The 25,464-nt window shown below is 41.1% G+C and overlaps 1 protein-coding gene and 1 long non-coding RNA gene across 2 annotated transcripts; one reads left to right on the top strand and one right to left on the bottom strand.

Annotated features, from left to right (window-relative positions):
- Window positions 1–5,718: 5,718 nt before the first annotated feature.
- TMEM30A (transmembrane protein 30A) lies at window positions 5,719–18,614 on the bottom strand. The gene is made up of 7 exons (XM_030006073.2): window positions 18,198–18,614; window positions 12,570–12,686; window positions 11,822–11,929; window positions 10,642–10,729; window positions 10,032–10,175; window positions 8,130–8,336; window positions 5,719–7,237 (listed from the first exon to the last, which is right to left on the bottom strand). The coding sequence occupies exons 1-7, from the start codon at window positions 18,495–18,497 to the stop codon at window positions 7,044–7,046; spliced, it is 1,158 nt and encodes a 385-aa protein (XP_029861933.1). The 5' UTR covers window positions 18,498–18,614; the 3' UTR covers window positions 5,719–7,043.
- Window positions 18,615–18,854: 240 nt separating this feature from the next.
- Window positions 18,855–21,154, top strand: LOC121232523. The gene is made up of 3 exons (XR_005931116.1): window positions 18,855–19,177; window positions 20,158–20,304; window positions 20,574–21,154. It is a non-coding gene; the product is annotated as an uncharacterized LOC121232523 (long non-coding RNA).
- The last annotated feature ends 4,310 nt before the right edge of the window (window positions 21,155–25,464 follow it).

Here is a 25,464-nt window from a genome sequence, read left to right as displayed (position 1 = left end):
CCAGCCGCGTCAGTCCTCCCGGCGGGGGAGGGGAGAAGATGGCGGCGGGGTGGGCGGAGAAAATGGCGGCGGGGGCGGGGGGGAGAAGATGGCGGCGGTGTGCACCGGCGAGGAGCGGGCTGGTGGGTGAGGGCGTACCGGCCGCTCTAAGGCAGGCTATTCCCCTCCTCACGCTCCTGCCACAGTCTTTCGCGGTGCCGCAGCGCAGAAGGGTCCCCGGCCCGAGGCGGGGGAAGGCAGCGGGAGGGGGCCGCTGCGCAAGGAGCCGTCTGCGGGCGGGTGAGGGGGGTCAGCGCAGGCCCCGCACCCCCTGCGAGGCAGGAGTTTTGTCCGGTGGTCGGTCCGATGGGGCGTTCGTCCCGTTTGGGACGCCCGGGAACCAGAGACGAGCTCCCCACAGAACCGCGGGATCCTGTGGCTGCCGGCCGCTTCCCTGCCTCCAGAGGAAATCCCTGAAAGAAACATCCCTCCGAGCTGCTGCGTACAGATTTTAACATCACCTTTCATTAAAAACTTTCAGAGGTGCGGGGGAGGGCTGGAAGGGTGTCCCGGGAGGGTACCACGGTGGGTGGATTCTGTTGACATGGACTCCCCCGAGGTCCCCTTTGGCCATCACTGAGGCTGGACGCTGAACGGGGCAGAGCCTGGGTCTGACCCAGCCGAGGGGTCTTGGACCCTTGGGAGAGATGTGGCATCCCTGGTTGAGGCACTACACAGAAAAAAAAAACAAAGCTGAAACGTGCACCTGCCCCCAGCTCTGTTAGTAGCAGCGATACGGAGCACTGGGCCTGTGAAAAGAAGAAACCCCAACTTCAGTTTTGTGTTTTACAATATATAATTGCAGACGGTGAAGTAATGCCAGATTTGTATGAAATGCAAGCCCGCTTGATTCTAAACGAAGATTCTATTTGACCTTCAGGAAAGTGCTCTGAGAAACCTGTATTTCTTCTGCATTGCAGATCTAGCCCCGTAATTGTGTCTTCTTGTGCTTCAACCTTAGGCTGAAATACAATGCTGTCAGGAACACTATTTCCCGGCTTTGCTGCAGTTGCAGTGCACTCAGTTTTTGGCATTACGCTGCTTTTGCACTGATGCCAAACCTCATGATGAATAATGTGTGTCAAACACAGCAAATTAGTGCTCAATCTAGTATGGAAATAACAAGGATCGCATCTCAAAGCACAGCACTTCTCAATCTGATGAGCTGCCCCAGAAAAAAACTAAAAATGCAAAGATGAAGAGGTATTTATAGGTATAGTCTTAGCTGAGTAGAATATTAAAAATTCCATTTAGAAAGCATAGTCATGGAGAAATATGTGTTGTAACAAAGGAGGAAATTGGATGCATTATTTAACAAATAGTTTTCAAACACTCAAGCAGTGCTATTACAGAGTAACACTTAGAATACATTACTACTACTGCAAGATAGATTTCCATTCATTCCTCTTGCAATCTTTCATCTTACAAGTGCATATAATATTCCTATTCTGATTTTTATATGCTCAGTTGTATTCAGATACTGGTAAAAGGATCATAATCCCCAGAGAAATTATTATTGCTTCATTTCTGCTGTGTGGACTATTTCCTGATAGAGCTGAATCTGAGCTTCAGTGCTATTGTTTGTCAAAACACACTTTACAACAGAAAGGCCATACTTAAAAGTTGTCATGTGGGTTACATACCAATCAAAGCTACAAGATGCCTACTCAGAGCAAGCACAGCTGGGGTCTTCAGTGTTGATTAATTTATGAAGAAATGAAAACTTGAGGGAAAGGGAAGTGGCAACTTGCCACCTCAGGGTAAGGGTATTTCACTAGAAACAAACTCAGACTGCTTTTTCCTAACTAGATAGAGTAACTTTTGCATGTATTGTATTGAAGAATAATAAAATTGTTAATCAAAACTCATCATTAAACAGTTTTGTTTACGCCAGAATGAAAACAGGGCTGTTAATCTATATGTTAAAAAGCATTCAACACAAAAAAAACCATTTTACCTCTTAAACCAATAACAGCAGGGTACACAAACCCTGCTAAAGAGATCACAGAAACAACTGAGTTAACATTCAACCCAACTGTGGAAGTGGAAACCCTTGGTGCAGCAGGAAAGCTGAAAATGAGAATTTTTTAAACCTCCTCCTGAGTCTTGCCTGCCCACTGGTTTAATTTTTTTCTTGCAAACAAAATAATTGACTAACCCAGTTAAAACCTATATTGTGTCTGAAGAGAAAACACACTGTATTCTATCTTAGTATAACCATTTTCCAAGTTGAGTTGTATAATACACTGAAGTTGCATTAAAAGAATGTGCTGACAGAAAGAACAAAGATTTCTTCTGAAGTTTACAAGCGTCTATTGTGAAGCATACACTAACTTCAACCACGTAACTCCAGTCCTCAGTAGGTAAGCCTGGGGACAATCATATTTTCATTTATTCCAAGAATATCACAGTCCAATCTTTCCCATTTTCATAACAGAATTGATGAGGTCATTAATTACATTCCTGGCCCTCCAACACTACTTAAAACATCTCACCATTTTATTTGGCAAAATTTAGGCACAATCTTGGGTACAAACTCAATTAATTTGTATATAACTCCAGTATTCAGTTTGCTTGAATTGTTTCTTTCACGTCATCTTTATCTGAAATCAGGCTCTGGTGAGAAAGAACTCCACCTACTTTCTTTCAAAATTCTTTTTTTAAACTTCTTGAGCTTCATTTATTGTTGACTTATGCTTTTATTCCTCTTTATTTTATTCCCAACAGGAAATGAGAAAGATAATTTTCCAACTTCAGACCTTCTAGCAGCAGTTGGTATAACTCAAGGGATGGACAGTATTACTTTATTTTCAAATGCAAGCTGAGCATGTTTGGAATAGGAGGCTTACAGGAAGGTAGTTTCTTATTTGAGACTTAGGTCATGTAAGGATCTGCTAATTCTTATCAGGCCATTTCATAATGGACTTTAGTCTTAATTGAAACTGTCAAGTAAGATTAGACTTCACATTCAGGCACAGAAGGCAATACCGTGATCAGAACAGATTCCGTGAGCTAGAACATAGGGTATTTCTACATGAAAATACTTCTGCTGATCTGAGGAAAATTTACTACTACTACAAAAAAAAAAAAAAAAAAAAAAAAAAAACTTTTGCAGCTGGGCTTTATACCTCAGAGTCCATTTTCACACTGCTAGAAGCAACCTTTTCCATATACTGGCCACATTGCTAAGAAGAGAGCAGGAATAAAATTGGCTAAGATTTTCACATTTTTTCTCCTACTTTGAAAGTGAGAATTTTTGGCAGGCTGTTCAATAAATACAGACAAGTATTTGATATGTGGAACATTATGGGGTGTTGGTTATTTTTGGGTTTGGTTTGTTGTATTTATTTTTAAACTCACTGACTAGGTCAATACAAAACCCTCATGAGACTGGCTTCGTTTTAAGATTGACATCGCAGACCTTCCTGAAGGCCTTTGCATTGTTGCCCTCTTCATTTCTAACTCATTATAGCAAGTTAGTTCAGTTACAGGGAACAACCCCAGGCAACACAAATATCAAACTTCTACAAAAAACTAACTTACGAGGTACCAAGCATAGATCACAAATTTTTCAGGCAAGATCAGAAACCACATTCTTGTCATGGGAACTTTGAGGATCGGAATCATTTGCAATGCATCCAGATTACTCTATGGTTACACCCTGTTCTTTGTCTTCAGCGGTTGCATTCCAATCAGTAACTTTTTTTTTTTTTGTAAAGTAACTGTAGGTACATTCTCCTTTAGACTTAGTCACGTTTTTCCACCAGACACTCACTCACTTCAACTCAGTCTTGGACATCTGTCCGTCTACAGACATTGTAACCCTTACTTTCGCACTGCAAGTAGGGCATCAGAGAGAAGTAACGCCTCCTGTGAATCCAGTCCAAACGCCAGCCATGTTCATCGCTCTGTTTGATGGATTCAAGCAGATACATACGCTTGCAGATGTTACTTGACCCTAGACTGTCATGGCCTTTCCTCCCACAGAGATTTCTATAAAAAAAAGACAAGGCTTGCATTCTTCAAGGTTTAATTAAAGCAAAACCATGCTGCTGAGAACCTAGTTTCAATACCAGTGTGACCTTGGAAGGCAAAGGCTGTGAAGGATCCTTCACATTCCAGTTATAAACTGGTAACTCTTCCCTCTGACTCAGCAAAGCACAATTGACAGCTCCCCAAATAGCCCGATGCAGTTAAAAAAAATACCTGAGATGACAATCTGCTTTGTTACAGGGATGTAGATTTTTTATGAGAAACCATAAGGAAGTTGGTTTCACACTAGAGAATTTGTTTGGAGAGCTCTTGCATAAGACAGGGACATACCCTAGTTGCCCAAATTTCTGTCTCCAGGAAAGATTCATTAATAAGCAGACCCTCGTAACAGCAGCAGCCTCCAGAAAACTTGCAGTCTCTCACACTTTGGGCACTGCCTCAGTTGGGTAAGACCTGGAAAACACCTAACCGGCACTCAGAAAGCAGAGGCATTGCTCTCTGTGTTTTTGAGCCTGGTAGTGAATACCTGTGAAGGATGCCACTGAAGTACCAGGTCACAGGTGGTCAAATCCAAATTCAACACATGACACTGAACACTAGGACAGTGACACTGCCCTGAGAAGTGTCAGACAGGGACGCCGTGGTTTCATCTTTCAACACGGCATATATGGGCAACTTGTAAGAAATACAAAATCTAAGGATCTCCGTAGTTCTCAATGTGACATCAAGACAAACGAGCGTGAGTGAAGGAAGAGTTTACAAATTTGACCTAGTATTTTAAGCTCTTATAAGCATTTTAAGCTCCTCAGGCACACTGTCCATCAGGCATAGTGCCTGAGAAGTATTTACTGCTACAGGCTCTCAGAGAAAAAGCTTAATTGTAACAAAAACCAGACAGCAATTCTCATCCTGGTGTACTTGATTAAGAAGATCAAAGCAGCACTGACAGCTATAGTCAGTAGAAAAAAGGTAAGGCACTGAAAAATATTTTAAGGTAAAGAAGGAAAAATACTTTGTTTTTAATTTTGAACACAGCCCCAAAAGCAGCATTTCCTACTTGGAAAAAGATAAGGATTATGAATGAAGCAGAATATATTTGCAATTCAAGTGACAAAGTTTAAAACTCTAAAATATTTTAATAACCAGTAATTGGGAGACATCCCCTTGCTCACTTACTGCATTCTGGACTAGCAGCTACTCTACAGGTGAAAGCCAGTTTAACAGTTTGTGTGAGTTTTCTGCCTTGCAACATACAAAGGTACATACCCTTATTCTATAATTCCAGCAACACAGATACAACACTGTAAATAAAATCTTAAAATCTTTTGATATTTAAAAGCCCTGGGCTGCCACGCTATACTATGCTAACAAATTATTATATGGAGTTACAGAAAGCTAGCACACTGGAAATGTTGCCTCATTCCATAGTTTATACAGACTTGAACTGCTAGTTTAAAAAGATTACACAACTAATTCAGTAAAAACGGTCATGTGTTTATGTGATAAATCAGTAGTGTTGTTTAGAGCTGCCTACAGATTAAGCTACTGGACCATGAATAAACAACTTGTAACAAATACGCAATCCCAGAATACAACTCACTTAAACTGCATTCACACTTAATAAGAATACATCTTTTCATTCAGACGAAAATAAATGTACATTCAAGAACAAAATAAAATCTCTTATTAAACGGTTTGCAGAATTTATTAGGTCTTTTTTAATATACTCAATACTTTATCAAGCTAGTTGCATATAAAGTGATCTCCACCATATACATTACAATTTCTGTGCATCATCTAAAAAAAAAAGTAACCAAAAAGTAATATTTTACAGGTTACAGTTAACTTTTAATTAACCTAAAAGTGAACCCTTCTGTAATTTGATTTAAGACACTAACCCGCACATTGCTTCTAACTGCAATATTTAAATTAGGTTTCACAGCAAGCTCAACCTGCATTTCAGTAAAAAGAGGTCACTGCCATCTCAAATTTTGAATTTCTATAGTTTACTATCTTAACACCGCAAAAAATTAATGTGGTGTTCACTCCAAATAAGGAAAAAGTATATGACAATTCCTTTACAACAAAGCCTGCTCAGAATACACATGCCTCAAGAAAAATAGGAAACTCCTTCAGTAAAAGGAATTCACCCAAATTTGTGAACAGAAAAAACATTTTAGGTTCTTCTTGACTAATGCTTGGAGCTGCTCACAAAAAGCAAACCCAGCAAGGTAAACCAGTACTGGATATGATTTAAAGCAAAGAAAATTAGAAAAAAGCAGATTCTACCTGCAACAAACATTTCCCAATTTAAAACAATCTTTAAAAGGGACTCACACAGATAATTAACCAACAGGTTTTCTAGTATTTTCATAGGATGCTAGTTTACTGGCCAGGCACATATATTGTAAATATACAAAGAATCCAGAGTGCTGAAATTTACACAGCACTTAAAGGATTTAACATAACAGAGGTGGGTAGGACACAGGAAAAATATTTAACAACTTATATAAATATATTAAAATCTCACCAAGAAGAGTAAGAGCCCATGCACACAAGACAGTAAATTGAAAAAACAAGTATTTAAGACTTGACTTTTCCTTTCAACAGCACTGACACCTGAATTCCAGAAAGTTAACAATTTACAGTATCTTATAACAGTCTTTCTCCACACAATCTATATGTACTGAATCATACCGACATTACACAGCACATGAACAAGCAGCAGATGCATCAAGGGAAGAGGAGCTATATGCATCATGGGGCCTGCCCAGTTAGAGGCAAGTATCAGAAAAATTGTTTCTGACATAGGCAGAGATACAATCAATATAGCTAATTGTATACCCGTCATTTTCAAGAGTTAATCCACAGTATGGGAAAGGGGAGCTTTAGATAAAAATTATGTACCCAGTCTCGGAAGTGACGGAAGCAGAGATTTATCTTTCAAAAACTGCGTCCATTCTGGACTGGCCTTGATGCACATGCAGTACATTTGTTTTCAGAATGCAAGATTAATTGGGAATGTCTGCACTAGTGTTTCGATTTCCATATTTGTGATGGATGATCAGCAATACAACTCCTAAGAAGAAGCATATGGACCCAACAGTGATATAAGCAATTCCCAGAAAGGGATTTTTGCCTCCCATCCACGAGATGGTGCTTAGAATCATTCTTTTTCGTCCATCAAAACTGTGTACAGGATAATCTGAAAAACATTTAGGAAAACAAGCAGCACGTTTCCAAATCTAGCTTTATGTGGTCAGGCACATTAAAATCTTGGGTCATTTCACTCGGGTTCCAAATACAAACTGCTGCCTTTGAATACTGGAAGTGCAAATATGAAACTTTTAGGCTAAGACTAATCTGGGCACTGTCAGCCACTCCAAGAAAAATGCCATGTTAGGAGATGTTAACCCCTTTTTAAGGGAAGAGTAAACGCAAGATTTTGTGGGTTTTTGAAAGCACCTTCAATAAAGTGAGGGAAATCTAAATTTTAATTCTTGAATATATTTTAGTAGAAAATTTTATGTTCATTCAGTTTTATATGCACTCCCCACAGTTTTGCAGCAAAAGAAAATACTGCAGTAGCTATTTAAAAATTATCATTAAGTGCTTTTGAATTTTAAGAACTCAGTAACTATGACAACCCTCCTCCTCTTGTCTCCTGCACTTCTACCTAGTCTTTAGTTTGTCCAAAATAGAATGACAGACCCCCACCTGATCCATAGCTCTGGCATTTTTCTGACCTCCAAAGTCAGTCTGCCCTTGATTACGTATTGTCATTACACCCTGAAGCTAAAGTTCTCAATTTCTAGGCTACCAACTACCTCTGTTTTTTCCCCTTTTCCTATGCTTCTCTCAATTCCTTTACAGCACCCAAGCAATCTGGTTTCCCTCTCACTATGAAGGTAATAATTCTATAAAAACTTGCACAGAAGTAAAAGATTCTCACTACTAGTTTTCAACCACAGCTCAATACCATCTTTTTTTAGTGACGGTAAGAAAAAAGGCTAGTTCAATTTGAACTTGCACAAATACATGCCCATGCAATCCAGCTAAGGCCCTTAGCCGCTTTCAAAGGTTTTTTCAAAGGATACTGTATGCAATATCCAAGGAATATTTTCCAGCCTGTAAGGTAGGCTGTAAGTTATCCTTCCTTTCAATGAGACGATACAGCTTGCGAAACGTTGGCAGAGCAGCAGTACGCATCCACACAATGAAGTCTTCATTGATAAAGCCATTGTTGTCAGGCTCTGAGTCCAGCATATACACTGGCTTGGGCCAGTTTACAGGTTTTGTTGTGCCTAGGATTAAACAAAAATAACAACAATAGGTATTTCAAATACAGGACTAAGTAACACACTGGGTCATCAGAATTCATTCTAACTCTACAAAAAAACATATTAACTTCTAAACAGTATGAACAGACAGGTTGGCTCACTACTATTGCAAGACACTGGGCTGTTGAAGAACATTTTATTTTACAGCATTTAAATAGTAGCACATATCCATTTATTCGCATGACAGCACTGTCCATTTGTTTAAACAAATTTGCCTCCCCTACATATTTATATAAATAGGAAGTCTTGTCTCAAAACATTACTTAGTGAGCTAGTTCTCCATTATGATGGTAGCTCCTCTGCTCACTTGCTCGAGTTTGACTACCACTTCCTGGACCATGAGCAAATAAAGTTACGTACAATATTTTAGATGATGCCATACTAATGCTTTTGCCAGTTTTATTGGAAATACAACTCTACACTGTATTAGGATAAGGTATCTGCTTTTCCAAGGGTAGCATCACATTGGTAACATGTAATTTGGCTGTGACCAAGCAAGAAACCCACATCAGGTTTAACCTGAAATTATTATATACCTTGCATAAACACACACACACCCCTTAGAGCCCTGAGGAAGATTCTTTTCAGACACTAGTAGCCAAAGAAAATTTTGATTTACCAAACTGTATTTAACCTAATAAGTGAGAGACATCAGTCACTTCTAATCACAAAAAAGAATCCGATTTTCAGAAAACTTTGCACAATCTAGCAGTAGAAACATTTAAATGAAAACTCTGTATGAAGAGTTTGATTAAACAACTGCAGGATTTCTTTTCAAGTTAAATCCAAGCATTATAGCACTTGTGCTGGTGTTGGCTGGGATAGAGTTAAATTTCTTCAGAGTAGCTTGTATCCTGCTATGTTTTGAGTTTGTGATAAAAACAGTGTTGCTAACACACCCATGTTTTATTTACGGCTGAGCAGTGCTTACACAGCTTCAAGCCCTTTTCTGCTCCTCAGGCTGCCCTGCCAGCAAGTAGGCTGCGGGTGGGTTAAGAGCCTGGGACGGGACACAGCCGGGACAGCTGACCCCAACTGAACAAAGGGATATTCCAGACCATACAACATCATGTTCAGCAATAAAACTGGGCAGGTAAAGGTAGGCAGGGGCTGCCATTGCTCAGGGACTTGGTGGTGAGCAATTGTTTTGTTTTGCATCACTTGTTTTTGGGAGTTTTATTTTCCTCTCGCTTTGTTGGTTGGGTTTTTTTTTTTTTTTTTCCCCTTACTTTTTTTTTTTTTTAAATTGTTAAACTGTCTTTATCTCAACCCACAAGTTTTCTCACATTTACTCTTCTGATTCTCCCCCGCATCCCACTGGGAGGAGGCACGGTTAGTGGTGAGCGGCTGTGTGATGCTTAGTTGCCAGCTGGGGTTAAACCACGACAGCAGTGCACATATTAGGCTTTTCTCAGTATTCAAGGCGGGGAAAAAAAAAAATTAATTATTACAGTAAAGGTAAAAACCAAACACTTTCACATGAAATTTGCAGCTTTCATTATTTAAAGACAACCTTTCTAGATAGCAGAGTAGTCCTTAGCTTGGATTTCTTCAGAGAACCACAATATTTTTAATTAGCATGTTCAGTAAAATGTTGTCAGTGAGGTAAAACTCACTGGAATCAGAATGTGTTTGAAGTGGTTTGTTTCTTTTTTTTACCTTGGAAAAGTGCAGTTAAGTTGTTTCCATCCCCTGTAGGATTCCTGAACTTTACATTTTTATCTGTCCACCACGCAATGCCTTTTTTAATCAAAGTAATAGGAGTCCTTGTGTCATTATCAATGCGGTATAATTCCAATGTATCTAAAGAGAAAGTCAAATTAGAAAACCAGCTGAAGAAACTTTCATTAGACAGATGATCCTGATAGGCAGTGAAACAATTACCTTCAGGAGAAACAAAACAAAAAAACTCGACAAGGCATTTATTACCTGCCTGCCACAATCAGAAGCTGTTCTGTAAGAATCAATGTATATCAGATAGCAGCGTATTATCCATACATGCTATCTATGTTTCTACTCCACACCAGTAACAGCTTCTCACAACAGGTATTTCCATCCTTTGTACACTATCAGCTTAAATTAATTCTCATAGCAATTTTGAAAAAAGCAACAGCAGTACAAGATATTTATTTTATTCTGAACAATGAAAAAGTGTTAATTCAAAACAAAATGCCCATGACATCTTTACTCAGAAAAATTTGCAACTCAACACAAAACATACACGAGATCACAAAAACACCTAAGTGATAGCTTAGAAGTGTTACCATACCATTAAACATACTGTTGGCAATAGCTCCACAAGGAGCAATGGGCTTGTCCTCATTTGTGCGGTAAGGCTCACATTCCTTACTTGGATTCTGATAGTTAGAAAGAAAAAACGCAGATGAGTCTGTGTAAAAAACCTGCTTTTTACTACAGTACCTCAGTAACATGCTCATCCTAAATGTACCACAAAATAATCTTTTCACAAGTCAGGTTATTTACAACTACTTCAGCATTCGATACCAGTTAGCATGATTGATTTTTCTTTTACAAGCAGGAATAAAATCTAAATAAAACATGAATAAAGTCAGAATCCCATCATGGTCATACTAAAAATAAGGCTTTTCTTGGAAGGTATTAGAACTTTTTTTCTTTTATCTTTTAATAGAAACAGTTTTCCAACATGAAGTACTCAAGTATTCTTTTATTGAAGGGTTGTTTTTTTTAAGTATGCATCAGTGTTATAGAAAATAAGACTATAATATGAAACCAAGCATAACATAAAAGGCAAGAGGTTGCAAGGACTCCAACAGCACATCAAAAATGCAAGCAAGAAAAAGCACCCCCCCAGAACCCTGTGTCAGTCATCAGATGTAGCCTCCTGAAACTTGCCCCTTTTTTAAAGTTTACAGGTGAAAAGGGAGAATCATTCTTGCTGAGGCAAGAACTTAACTGTATTTCCACTCCTCATAAAAATTAGGAAAAGGAGAGGTTTGGCCCTAAACATTACAGAGTGCCTTGAACAGAATACACAGTACTGATATTTTCCAATATCGCTGATGTTCAATATTGAACAAGAGTCTACAAAAATGGATGCATTTAGCTGCAATATCCAAACCAGGTGCTAGGTAACCAAGTATTATTTTATACTGAAAATGAAAACTTCAGACAGAATGGATACAGATAGATACTACTGACTGAAGATAACATGGCAGTTTAAAACTATTCAAATTTGAGAAGTGACTGAAGTGGTGCATTGCTGTCTGCTTAATGAAATGACTGACATGAAATTTTACAGTATTTTACACAGTTATTTTCTGTAAACAAAATATGAATTCCTTATGGTTGTCTTCTGTTATGCAGAAATTCTAGTACCTCGTTATTATTAAAATAAATACTCTGCTATGTGGCAATTTATGCAGCATCAGAAGTTAGTTGCTTATTAATATCCAAGCATGAATACCTACAAGTAGCGAACTGTTATCTCCATTTAGTTGGCTGTCATCTCGAGATTTCACATAACGACGATGGTTTTGATAGAAGTTGGAAAGTCCGTAATACATGAATACATTGCTCTACAAGAAGCAAGATGGGGCAAGCAGGGTTTTAATTCACACAAAACTAAAATTTTAACCTCTTAAACTCTGTATTTACTTTACAGCAACATCCATAAAGTAGGAGCCTCAATTCTTTCTTCACACTGATATGTAAGAGTACTATCCTAATATAAGCTGGCATCCTGAAGTCCAACACTGTAAACATACCATAAGCTATATGAATGATACTCACCAGCACTAATACCAATGCCTATCTCGTCCGATGTTAAGCACATAAGCCTCATTATTTGCCTCCAATTTGTCAGAAACCACTTATCTGGCATTTCCAACTCTTGCTGAACTGAGTTTTTCCAAGTCAGGCAGGAATAGCTGACCTACTCACCAGCTATAGGACACATACAGTAAATCTAAATGTGTAAAACACAAGCATTCCATTTAATGTTGTACATTTCCAGATAAACAGAGGCATTAAAACCCATTTCATCCCTGCTACTGAAAAGGCACACAAAAATCAGATCCATGTTCATAGGAAAACTAGAAATAATCCTTTAAAATAGAAAAAAAAAAAGTTATGACTTAAGTGACACAGCTTTCCTATCAATTATTAAATAAACCAGATAAACTGTTCTAATTTCACTTTGCATACAGGATAGCATACCTCAAATGAATGTTCCAGTGTGAAATTGATGGTGCAAGTACAAGGTGGTGTGCTGTCCCAGGATACATTTAAACATTTGTTGCAGGGACTAGAAGGCTCCGTTCCTGTATAGTCAATCTATAACAGAAAAAAAAAGTCATTAATTTACAATGGAAGAGTAAAGAAAATTGATTAATAAGCCAAAGAGTTGATGTGGCATTTATTTTGCAATCTTACACCTCAACTCCAAAAGCCCATTCAGGATGATCTCAAGAGGTCACTTCCAACCTAAATGATTTTGTGATTCTGTCTATATGCTCGATTTCAGCCTCAAACAAATTTTAACACTGAGGTGGGCCATTACTGCTGGGGGAAAACAAAACAAAACAAAAAACAGAACAAACAAACAAACAAAACAAAAAACCACACCAAAACACAAGCAGCAGATACTCCTGACAACATGATGTTTCCAAAAACACACACACACCATATGACAAGCAGATCTGAGCTTTTACATGCTTTCCAGAGAGGTCAAATTCTTAAAAGTCTAGATACTTAATAAAAAAGGTTTGCATCTGAAAACTTGCTTTGCTGACCATTTTAGCCATCTAATTAGTCATAAGATTAAAAAAATAAAAATTTTTCTAAAGAAATTAAAATCACTTAATGCCCAAGAAATGTCCTAAAATAGGGAAGATGAAGACACTAGTACTGTTTTAACAGGAATGGTAAAATACCAGTAGATGGACAGGAAAGATCATCAGTGTTAATCTGGCTTATACAATATTATCTGTCTTGAATAGTGTAGCTCAAAAAAAGCCAGTATTTGAAATCTGTACATACAGGCTACGTGGACAGTATGCATAGCATATCCTTAGCAGCCATGAGCTCACCCTACGGCCCAAGCCAACTGAAGTCGCTTGACCACATTAGCTCGCTCACATGTGTAGCTCCAGCATGTGAATGGCAGGAAATAATTAACTTGGGCTCAGCAGGCTAGCTCCAAGTGTAGGAGGAGAAAGCTTCCATCTGCCTATAAACTATGTATTTCAACACTTACTGTGAACTTCCTATTTAGAATTTAGACTCAAATTGGTGCAACATACACCAAGTTATGGCAACAAAACGTTTAACAGCAGTATCATTTAAACTACAACACCTGTATAGTTTTATGAAAGGCTGCTGCAAATGGTTTGCCCTGATTTATGCTTGTAGTGAAATGCATTATCAAGCATTAAGAGTGATTTATGATCTGTCCCAATACCTGTATTAAGGTTAGCTAAAACAAACATGCAGTTTCAAGGATTCAGGGAACAACTGAAGCCTCTTTTCCTCTGGATCTTCTTCAAGGTCTCTCTTCCTGCGACTTCTTCGATATCTATTAAGCAGCAACCCTTCTCTCAGCACTTTTATTAGTACCTGCTCTGCTGCCAGATTTCTGACAGATGAGACCTACACCTTAACGAGCCTAGCTGAGACAAGTCAGCTTCAGAAGCTATTAGCTTGCAGAGAAAGAGGATCACATAATCTTTGCTTCCTTTGCTGAACAAGATATTGAGTTTATGCTGATCTAGAAATAGCACTGCTGCAGCAGTCCTGAACAGTTCTGTTTAGCTACAGCAGACAGACAGACCACCACTGCTCTCAACAAACAATGCACCTCATTTGTTCAAGGCTGACTCAGTGAGGTTTTCTTCCTGCTAAAGTAAGCTTAAGCAAGCACTTCCTTCAGAAAGAACATAAACCTCCATATTCTGAGCCAGTTCTCCAGTGTGTAGAGAAGTTTTATATCAAGAACAAACTCAAATACTCCAAGGCTGCAAAAGATCTAAAGACTTCAATTTTAAAAATATAATTGACTAAATTCAGTGGAGCATGAAACTGACGTATGTTGAAACAGAATCATGCTTTTGACCACTGCTATCAGCGTCAATGCTATCCAAGAGCTTTCCTGTACAGTAACTGCCAACGCAAGTGGTTTTTTTCTGCATCCACATTTATGGGTTACATTCAAGAGAGAGCTTATTTAAAGGGATAGAGGGATCTGTCTTCATCTCTCGACAAAATAACGAAACCAGGACTTTGAGAACTGAAGGACTGACTTTGGGGTCCGTGGCAGGAGCCCACCTGACCCAGCGTTCTGTCCACATGGATGGGCCAGCAGCTGAGTATGACAAACGCACACAGGGTGAGCCCTTCCCAATAACCCCTGATCTAAGGACATTGGGTATATCCAAGTTATCCGGCACCAATGGCTTTTCAGGCTGTTGATGTCTTTCCCAGTTGATTTACGTGTTCGCAGTACAGAAATAACGTAACTATTGCATCTACATATTCTCCAAACAATTTATGATTTTGTAGAGTTCATATGCTGTCACATATTTATAACATACACACTACTTGGCCACTTCTTGTATAAAAGGCATCCCGTAACTCTGGTCCTCTTTGCTATCCCTCTCTGTAGGTTTTAAGTTTTGTTATCATTTTTGAGATGGGGTTACTGGAACTGCACACAACACTGAAGATGCATGCAACAGTCATGTACTTGCTTTCCCTTCTTCATTCCTAGTCAAGCCTTAAAGTCTATCCGGCTTTTTAACTACGACTGTGCATTTCACAGCAGCAGCCGTAGCACAAAGCCCTCTTTCCTACACAATTAATGTTCCAGATATTCCTCAATTTTTATCACATATTAATACGCTCTGTCAATGCTTCTTATCCATTCTAAAAAAAAAAAAGAAAATAAAAAACCAGGAAATACAGAACTCTCTCACATTTACACAGCTGATTCTCATTTTTCACCCAAATGAACTATTTTCATGATAGACCCAAGATAAATGGCTGTTTATACCCTTTGAAACAGTGAGAAAATGCTAGAGAAAAAACAACACAAAAAACCTATAATTCTAGTACACTTAAGTTGTTGGAAATCTTCCACATTTGAATTCAAGAGAGCTTATAACGGAAATCAATGGAAAAGCTACACTTTGCTGCTCAGTCCTTGCACCTGTATGAGAACAGCAGAGTTCACAGAGATACTAATGGCTGCAATATCTAGTTCCAGGAAAGGATAATGTGAACTGTAGATAAATATGTATTTCAGGGGCTTAAATTATACATCCTATTCAATTCCAATACACTAAGTTTACAGGCAGCTATATATATATATATGTGTGCGTGCATGTATGCACACACGCACACATATATATGTGTGTGTGTGTATGCACACACGCACACACTTAACAAGTATGCTGCTGTCTAGAAGGTAGGTGTAAATAACTACCTCTGCTTCCTCCCCCGATTACATTTTTAAAAGAGCTTAGTCACTGCACCTAGCTTCTAAATGTCTTGTCTCCCAGAGCTAAATTTACAGCTATTGGTGAATAACATTTGGAGGTTACTAACAAAAGCCAGCATACTAAGCTGGGACATATCTCAGCTAAGCATATAGGTGATAGCAGTGTCTTAAAGTGCATCCCTCAGTAGTGTTCACAGCCCAAATGTTGATCTGTAAAATGCTACATCTACGTTTTGTTGCTGCAACTGTAAAGCCTTTTTTGACTGAAACTTTTTTCTTCCAAAATTCAGCTGCCATTAAAATGATAACCTCACTCGCAGAACTTCTGCATTGTAACACTTGATAAAACACCTGTGCAGATCAGAGAACAGAAGCCAGGTTTCCCCATTCTCACCTGCATACCCCGACTGGCTAATCATACTCTCTCGTAAGTCAAGAACTCTGTCCCTCCTGCCCTCACAAAAGCCTAATGATCTGACTAAGGAGAGCTTAACGCGAGGTGGATGATACCAGACTGAACCCACACAGTAAAACAAGCAAACGAACAAAACGCTTTCCAATCCTGAGTATCTTGAAATTAGAAAGGGTAGAAGGCCAGCACCTGCCAGCTGGTTTCCAAATATATATGGCTATGACTGCCTTACATATGCAATCTGATCGCATAGGGGAGCATCAGTCATGCTCCCAGCTCACCTATGGATTTTCATACTGCATGTTAGGTGGGAACATCTGGTTTTTGGCTCCTACTGGAACTTATCAGGAGTACATGACTGAGCTGCTAAGGAACAATAGCGTATAAAAATTCTGTATACGCATACAGCAGCAATATAGGCATAAGAAGTTGCTTACATTTTTGGACTCATGAAACTCTCTTACAATCATTATGTTCTAAGACTTTATATTGCTTTACTATGGAAATGGCTATTATAAACACCATTGTCAAAAAAAAAAAAAAAATCAGAGTTAGCACAGATTTTTTTTTTACTTCTCTCCACTGGGTGTCCCGTTGAAAATATGTGATTGTATTTACCTTAAATATGACTATAACATGACAATTTAAAAGTCTATATGTCCATGACAACTTGGCAATGTTCTCTGAAGCACTAGTGTCAATCTTCAGATGTTCTGCATACCCTCAAACCTTGACACAAGAAGCAGTTGCTTTTCAAAAATACGCTTATGTACAACCTTTGGACACTGTAAAATACACTTCAGCTTTGTTTTTTTTCACTTCTGCTTTTCTCCTTGACTGGAATTTTAGTTCTTAACATAAAAGGAAAGTGAACCTTAAAATGGTTTTCTTATAACATTGTTTGCATCTTAACAGAAATATGAAAATATAACAGCATTCACTGTCTGCCTCAGGATTTCTTTAGTTAATTGGGCTTCACTGCCACATTGCTCCCACTACCCAAGCCACTGTCTTGAACACTACTTATCTGAAAGTGACAGCTTACTCTGATAACTAGAATGACTTGATCCACAAAAATTCATATTCTCCAATATAGCAATTCAGCAAACCACCACGCATTTTTTTTTTTGCTACAGTCAGCCTTGGTCACATTAGCTCACTGAAACTAACCATAGCCATCAATTTGCTTTTCAAGGCTGTCCCTAAGCCCTTTGGGTTGCTTCCTTACAACACAAAGCGATTCTGTTAACGAATGGGCCTACGTGTGACAGTTTAGTTTTCAGTTAACGCTCAGCAACTTTTCACAGCAGCGGTGTGGCTGATTATCAGATGTAAATGATTCAGTTTTTGTAAGTATAATTAGAAAAAGCCACGCTCTTCCACCTTTCTTTCCAAGTTCACTCTGGTCTCCCACAGAGCACCTAAAACGTTAAATCCCTACTGCACTCAAGAGTTATGGCAATACCTTCGCCACAGAGTTTTGCCCTGAAACTACAGCCGCTCTGGAAGATTTAAAGGCGTCTAATTCACTGCCACAAAGCGATCCCAAGGGTGATGCGCCTACTTTCAGAGAACGAAGCTTGCACCGGGCCGTGCCGGTTAACTTCCCTGGCAGCTGGCTCAGGAGCGCCGGCAAGGCTGACAGGAGGGCTACGAGCTACGCGGAGGATACTCCGTGTCTCCTGGGGGTCGCTGAGGGATGGTTCGGTAAAGACTACCGGCGTCACACCGGGGACCGGCGGGAAGAGACGGCGGCAGATTTCCCAAGGGGGAGCCGCCCGCCGACTCGCGAACGCCGGCCCGGCCCGGTTCAGCTCGGCTCCCGCCGGGGCGGCCTCCGCGGGCTCCCAAACCTCCGCCCCGGCCCGGGCAAACCCCCCCCGCGGCCCGCCGCTGCCCTCCGGCGGGGGAAGCCCGTGTGGGTGTCCCCGCCGCCCACCTCGTACTCGCGGATGTTGTTGGAGGTGACGAAGATGCCGATGCCGATGGGGATGAAGATGAGGCCGATGATGAAGAAGGCCGGCAGCACCGTCCCCGCCGTCAGGATGGGCTGCCAGGCCGGCAGCCGCTGCTGCTTGAACGCCGTGTTATCGGGCTTGCGGGTCTTCACGGCACCCCCCCCGCCGCCGCCACCACCGCCGCCGCCGCTGCCGCCGCCCACGGCCCCGCCGCCCGGCACCCCGACTCCCCCCGAGGGGTGCCCGTCCGCCTCCTCCTTGGCGCTGTAGTTGACCGCCATGACACCGCCCCGGCCCCGGCGCCGCCGGCGACACCAGCAACCCCCGCCTCACAGGCGACGCCCGGCACGTGACCGGGGGCCACCGCGCCTGCGCGCTGGGTCCGCGGCGGGCGGGCGGGCGGGCAACGGGGAGGACGCGCGCCTGACGAAGCCCCTCGAGGCGCGCGGCTGATGACGCGAGCCCCCCCGTGGCCCCGCCCTACCTTTCCCGGTGGCGGCGGCGGCGGCGCCGCGCGTGCGCAGAAAGGCGGCTGGGGAGGGCGAGCTGCGCCTGCGCGTTTCGCCTCTCTCCGCCGGCCCGCGGCGGGGGCGGGGCCAGAGTCGGGGGGCGCATGCGCAGTAGCGCTGGGCGGGAAGGGAGCGGGCGGGGGCGCGGTGCCGCTGAGGGGCCGAGGGCTGCCCCGCTCCCCGTCAGCGTCCCCGTGGCTCCGGCACCGGTGCCGTCACTTTCCAGCTCCCGCGTCTCCTGCCTCTGGTGAGGCAGCTAGGTGCCCGCCGGCTTTCCGGCTCTTTGCGCCCCGGGCGGCGGCCATCTCTGAGGGGAGAAGGCCCGGGCCTGCAGCCTTGTCACCCCCGGTCAGTGCTTGAGGGGCTGCCTCCCCCCCCGCCGCCGTCTTCTCACGGCGTCAGAAGAGGGTTGCTGGAAAAAAAGCGGCATCCGTTGGATCGAAAATGGAGAAGTGAGCTTAAGCTTCCCGCTCTCCTGGGTAGAAACAGCATCAGTGCCACTGTAGAGGTGTAATAATACAGGGCAATCTCTCAGCAGTTTTAAGAGCTTATCTTAATGAAGCCACTCATACTGACCCTCCCTTCTGGGAGTTGTTTTGCACTGCCTTCCTCCTCCATTGCCAGGAGGTGCGTGAGTGAATCGGTGCAGTGCAGATATGGATGTTGCTGTCGGAGTTGCTGTCGGAGTTGTTACTTTTCGTTTCCCATAGGAGCTAATCTGACTTCATTAAATAGTCACCTTGCGGAAAGCAGTGTGGGAGTGTTTGTATCCCAGAATACCTGCTTTATCAGGCATTGCTCAAGCCAATGCAACATTGCAAGTCCGTATTTCTCATTTTAGTGGCACTTTTACATTAAAGCATGTTTTGCGAGGATTGTGTAGTCCTTCCTGTATAGAGTGTGGACAAAATCCACTTTCAGCAACTATTTATGTATTCACTTGCTTTTAGGAAAAAACAATTAAAACTATTTAATTAAGTAACTTCATAAGCATGTAATCCAGTCTTAAGACTTTTTAGCTGCCTGTGGAAGTTTCCCTAAAATAAATGCCTTTTAGTTCTCTGAAGAATCGAGAGTATGAACAAAGACCACTGGGGGGAGCAAATGACTTGTGCAAACGCGGTTTGGCTGCGGAGATCCAAAAGACCTCTTCATGGACAGCATAGGAAATTTGGACATTTGAGCATCTAAAATTTAAGAACGAATTTGGTGCCTAAATAATTATACAGGGTTCAAAAATTAACCGTATTCCTTGTGCTAAAGCTATATCTCATTCCTAATTTAATTAATAATCCTTTCCATTATCTTGTGTGCTCTACCTTCTGCCTGTCATTCCCCCTAGCTAAGTCCCTCGTCCCTATTATCACCCTTTTCTTTATTAGCATTTGTTTTCAGTTGCCACCTTCAGCTACAGTAACTTTTACTCCCACAGCCTCACAGAAAATCCAGTGAGGTGCAGCCTGGGATCCCAAGGGAACAAGACTGCTTGTAAACCTGTGCTGTGAGATGGCAAGGAATTTCTCTGGCAGCAGGAGAACCGAGGGGCAGGATCGGGAAGTTGCAAACCTGATGCTGCCAGGTATGAGACGACTGGCAAGAAAGAGCATGTTAAATTTGTGTGGGAATCCGTTCTGCAATGATTAACTGGGCACAGGCACTGTCTGCTGTTGGGGAATAGCCACGGTGGTGGTGCGGGGCTGTGGGCCAGGTGGTGGAGATGCTGATGTGGTACTAGCATTTGTGTGAAACAGGCAGAAGAACAGTGGGGTGCTTCCTAGGGGATCTTGCCGAGAGGGCCTCAGTCAAGCAAACAGGTTGATGTGAAAGTTTTCCTTCAAAAAATTTCAGAATGACCTGCAGGGGAGACATTTCACCGGGGGGGCCAGACTAAATCCAGTCCAGGAAAACCTCAGATTCTGTCCAATGGAGATGCGAAGAGCCCCAGAACTTTTTATGTGCTGACCTGCTCCGTTTGTATCAAACGATGTGCTAATGTAGCCGTAGCCAAAAAGGCCTAGGATAAATCTGGGAAATGTGGAAAAAAAGGAGAGAACAGGAGAATTTCCTCCTTTCCACCCAGTGTAATCAGCTGCTGTCCGATTGTGAACTGGACAAGGGGTGGTACGGTACTCATCCTCGTGGCCAGGTCCTGGTGCGGCGATACGTGTTGCCATATTGACAAAGCAACAACTGAAGTGAGGTGTCTGAACTGATCTCTGCTTGCTATTCTGCGTGATGTGAAACAGAAAAAAAACTATTTAACACATACAGATCAGATCCACTATTAGCTTTCTTCAATTAGTTGTATCTCAGGCCGTATGTTCGTCTGTAAGCTTGGCCTACGTATACATGTTGCACTGTAACAACCAGATTAATTAGAAGCATGATTTTTCTATTTACCAAAATAATTACTTCCTCGGTAACATAACTGGGTGCAATTGCAGAGTATATCTTGCTTCCGTTCTTCAGAGAAATAAAGAATATCAGCATAAATACTTCAATATATTGGTTTTACTTTTTCACTGGTAAGCTAAGGCCTTGGTTGGATATTATTTCACAGTTTTACACTAAGGCAAACTCATTTATATCCAGGCAAGTGCAACCAACAAATTTCATGTTAATGAAATAATACAATGGGGTGCTGTGCGATGTAGTGCACTTCACATTGGTTTGTGCAGTTATAAGACAAATGGGTACAGAAAAAAAAGAAAAATACTTATCAAAACATACTTTTATAATGTTCCTTTTTTAATATGTGGAATGGCAAACTGATTTATTAGGCATTCACCTAGGAACGAGTGCTACACGGACATATTACATAGTCAAGGCCTCAGTGTGTTACATTTTTAAGGCAAGGAAGAAGCAAATATGTATCAGACTACCCAAGAATAAATGCTAAAATTACAAAATTTTAAATTGAAAACTGAAGTCTGATTTCAGGCAATAAAATGAGCCTTAAAATTGTACAAAAATTAATGTATTGTAGTTAATCTAAAAGACCACCAATTGGCATTTACTTTTTAATTGTATTCCATTAAGCCCCCAAACTGATCTTCTTCTGGCGGTTAGCTCTATCACATTGTCCACTTATTTCTAGGAACGATGTAAATAATGAATGCTTTTTAAAATAAAATCTAAAGAAATAAAACGTTTTGCGGTTAAAACCCCTAATATTTAGAACAGGCAAGGCAAATAAAATGCATTAAGTGCCAAATAGATCATTTCAGGGAGCAAATCTACATAACTTAAAGCATTAAATACGAAGTTTTCAACTGAAATGTTACTGTTCAGAAGAAGAGATAAACCCCAGTGATTCACAGTAGGAGGTGGCACAGTCAGGGCAGTAACCTCCATGTTGTCGGTTGTTTGCTACATTAGAGATGGTTCTACAAAACAGGCAGTTTTGTCTCCTCTTTGGTCCAATTATGTTTCACAATGAGGCAAAATGAAAACTCACTGGCTCTAGAGATCAAAGCGTTTGAGATTTTTTTTAATAGATTGAAACGTATTTTATCACCTGTAGTTATACTAACAAACAGAAGTCTTTCAATCTTCTTTAGACAGTAAAACATCTCTTTCACTGGTTTTCAATTGCTTAAAAGCTACTGATCTTTGTGGAATTATTGCTGGAGGTGTCTTATCGATATGTCCTGTCCCCCCCGTTAAGGGAAGGTAAACCTCCAGGGTGCAATGCAGTGAATATGCAAGGAATCTGTTCCATAATAATTCCCTAAGCAACACGGAGGGTGGAGCAGAGGGGAGATGTTGCGGCCAGGCTCTGTCATATCACGGCAGGGATGGGGAACTGGAACTACTGGAACAAGACTGGTAGGTCCCTGCATTGAATCCACTGAAGCAAGGAGGTGAAATAATGGGGGTCCTGTCAACCTACTGCCCTACTTCTGATTTATGTCGTAAGTGCCCCATTCTGGAGTGGTGACATGCAAAACCATGTCCTCTGGGTGAACTTCGCTCATTATAATCTCATCATAATACCAAAACACACCTCCGTCCCAAAAACTACCTGCCTCCGAGGTGTGACCACCCCTCACTGAGCATGCGCTCTGAATTTTCTCTAGCATATACCTTTAAAAGTAAAGTGAGGCGATTTTACACCAATCATAATAAAGGTATGTATGACTAGAGTCACTCAAGCTCCACCTTGAAATAAGAAAATAGTATAAAAGGGCTTAAGGGAGGAGGAATGTTAGGGAAGACACCATCATGGACGAGTCAGGAGGACATCGCTGACTTCTGGGATCAGGCAACGGGTTGAACGTCTCTCCCCCAGCAAAGGGACGCCGATTGGGTAAGACTCAAACCCTTGGTTATACCGAGTGCTTCCCCGGGAAACTTAGAAACCTCTATAGAGTTTTTCCATCATTCAGTGTGCTTGTAGTCGACCATATTATTTGGACGTGCTTTGCAGCCTGTATTTATCACCGGCAATCCAAAAGAACCTGTACTCCCGTTGCTTTAATATACCATACTGTTCATTAATCTACCCATGATAGTTCATTGAACGCAACCAAACTCCTTAAGTCTGGCCATTCTAGTGCGTTCAACGTGACTAAATTGAAAGTACAGTGCGCTATTTGTGCATCCGTAATTGTGATAGTTCAATATATTGAATGTGACCAGACTTACAGTGCCGAATTGGGCATCACTCAGAATCTGAGCCTAGCCACCCCCAGCCCCTCTGACACCTGAGGGCGTTTATTTTCTGCCAAACTTGTTTACGCCTTAACACAGCAATGTCTGTAGCCCAAGGTAGCCTCTACGTTGTCTTAGTCTGAAGGCAATTCCTGATTACTTCCTTTAAAATGACAATACTTGTAGAAATTAATCACATCTTTATATTAATAGATTTCTTCCTGAGTGTCCCCAAAATACAGGCTAATTATGTGGCTAATGCACTTTCTTTACTTACTTGCTTTAGATTCATATCCAGATTAGGTAATGTAAAAAATTGACCAGGAACATAAATGCACTGAAGATGAAATACACCTGTCAAAGCACCCTTTGCACACGTGAGTTTTACCCTCCAGGCATTTCCATGAAATACTTCAGCTGCTTGCCATGTGTCAGATCAGAATTTATTATTCTACCTGTATAAACCATTATCAGCGATGAAATAGTGTATATCACCATGGAGCTTTTATGACCAGCGTTGCCAGACTCCTACTCCAAAGTGCTGCAGTTCATCAAAAATATTTTAAAATCTAAATGATTTCAAATACACCACGACTGTATTTATGCTTTAAACAAACCTTTATTTTGTAAAGCTTATGAACTTAATGTACTTGTGAAACCGTAAATGTTTATTTGTTTAGGAATCGTAAACCAGAAGGGGACAACTTATACATATACTCATACTGAATCAGCTTTATATTAAAATCTATACAAGGAAAAATATTTTCTACTTTGATCGGGACCTTTTAAACCTAGACTCAATTTCAGAATAATATTTTATTTATATCTTACTCATATTTAAAAGCTGAAGTTTATTTCAGGCGTGTCACTGTCACTTTCAAATAGCTGGCAATTTTATTCCAGATGAGCTCAATGTAGTTCTTAACATGGATAGGTTTTGATTCCCAAGTAACGCTTTGAAAATAGAAGATCTGGGTCATTACAATGTTCATTCTACTGCGCAGTAAATTGAAATGTGGCACATACTAAACTTAATTCACCTCAGCTGTATTACGCTCTGAAAGCTGGAATTCTCGCCTCACTCTAAAATATGATCTACAGACACAGCTATGTTATTGGCATACACTGTCTGCCATAAGAAAGAAAAAACCCCACTCCTTAAAAAACTGGATGTACCAGCTGAAGTATAAGCTGTACTGACAAAATGACTCCTTTGCAAGGGTAAGCAGCATTTATTTTGATTACTCAGTATAGCTGTATTAGCAAACTCTTTATAATGCAGATCAACTCCAAGAAAGTTTATACAGGTCCCAGAATATCCTGCTTCTCTACCATGTCAGCGTTTGCTGCAGAACTCCTATCTAGAAGGAAAAGCGGCTCCCATGAAGATCAACTTGACTACAGAGCAGTGCGATATTACAGCTTCAAAGATGAACTGACCTCATCATCGCAGTGGGACGCCGAATTAATGCACTCATTCTGGTGTCTCACAGCGTATGTCCTGCAAGCAACACCTTTTTCCCTTCCAAAAAGTAGCTTCTCCCAGTAGCTTCTGCAATTAAACAATCTGCAGGATTTTAAATATGTGCCAATGACTTAGATTAAAAATAATTCATTATGAAATGTATAAGAAAAAAGACCCTGCCTGGCCCGTATCCAGCTTTATATGTAATTCATTCAAAAATCATTTTAAGTGTAGCTGCCACAGAACTCTCTGGATGCTATTTGCAAAGCTACAGCCACCAGTGTAAAATGGGCCCTTCAGGGTATGGCAGAGTGTGCGGCCTCTCTTTGACACAGTGCTACCAGCCCAGGGCTGTTCCTTCTTTCTGATGGTACCAGTCAGACCTCTCTGCCAACGCAGCGGAAGCACAAGGTTAGAAGCTTGAAGCCGTCAGGGCCTTGGCGATAGATCCCTCTCCGCATCTGAACATCTGCACCAGTTTTACTCTGTACAGCACTGGGATACCGCAGTGAGACACCAGTCAGAAGAAGGAACTTCAAAGCCATACATTCTGTCCCTATAAACAAATACATACGAGTACTGTCAACCTTAGGAAACTGGAGTTAAAATTCAAACACTTGA

This window comes from Aquila chrysaetos, chromosome 2 (genome assembly GCF_900496995.4).
Source record: "Aquila chrysaetos chrysaetos chromosome 2, bAquChr1.4, whole genome shotgun sequence".
Lineage (NCBI taxonomy): Eukaryota > Metazoa > Chordata > Aves > Accipitriformes > Accipitridae > Aquila > Aquila chrysaetos.
The sequence above is the reverse complement of the archived record's forward strand: the minus strand, read 5'-3'. Positions and strand labels throughout refer to the sequence as shown.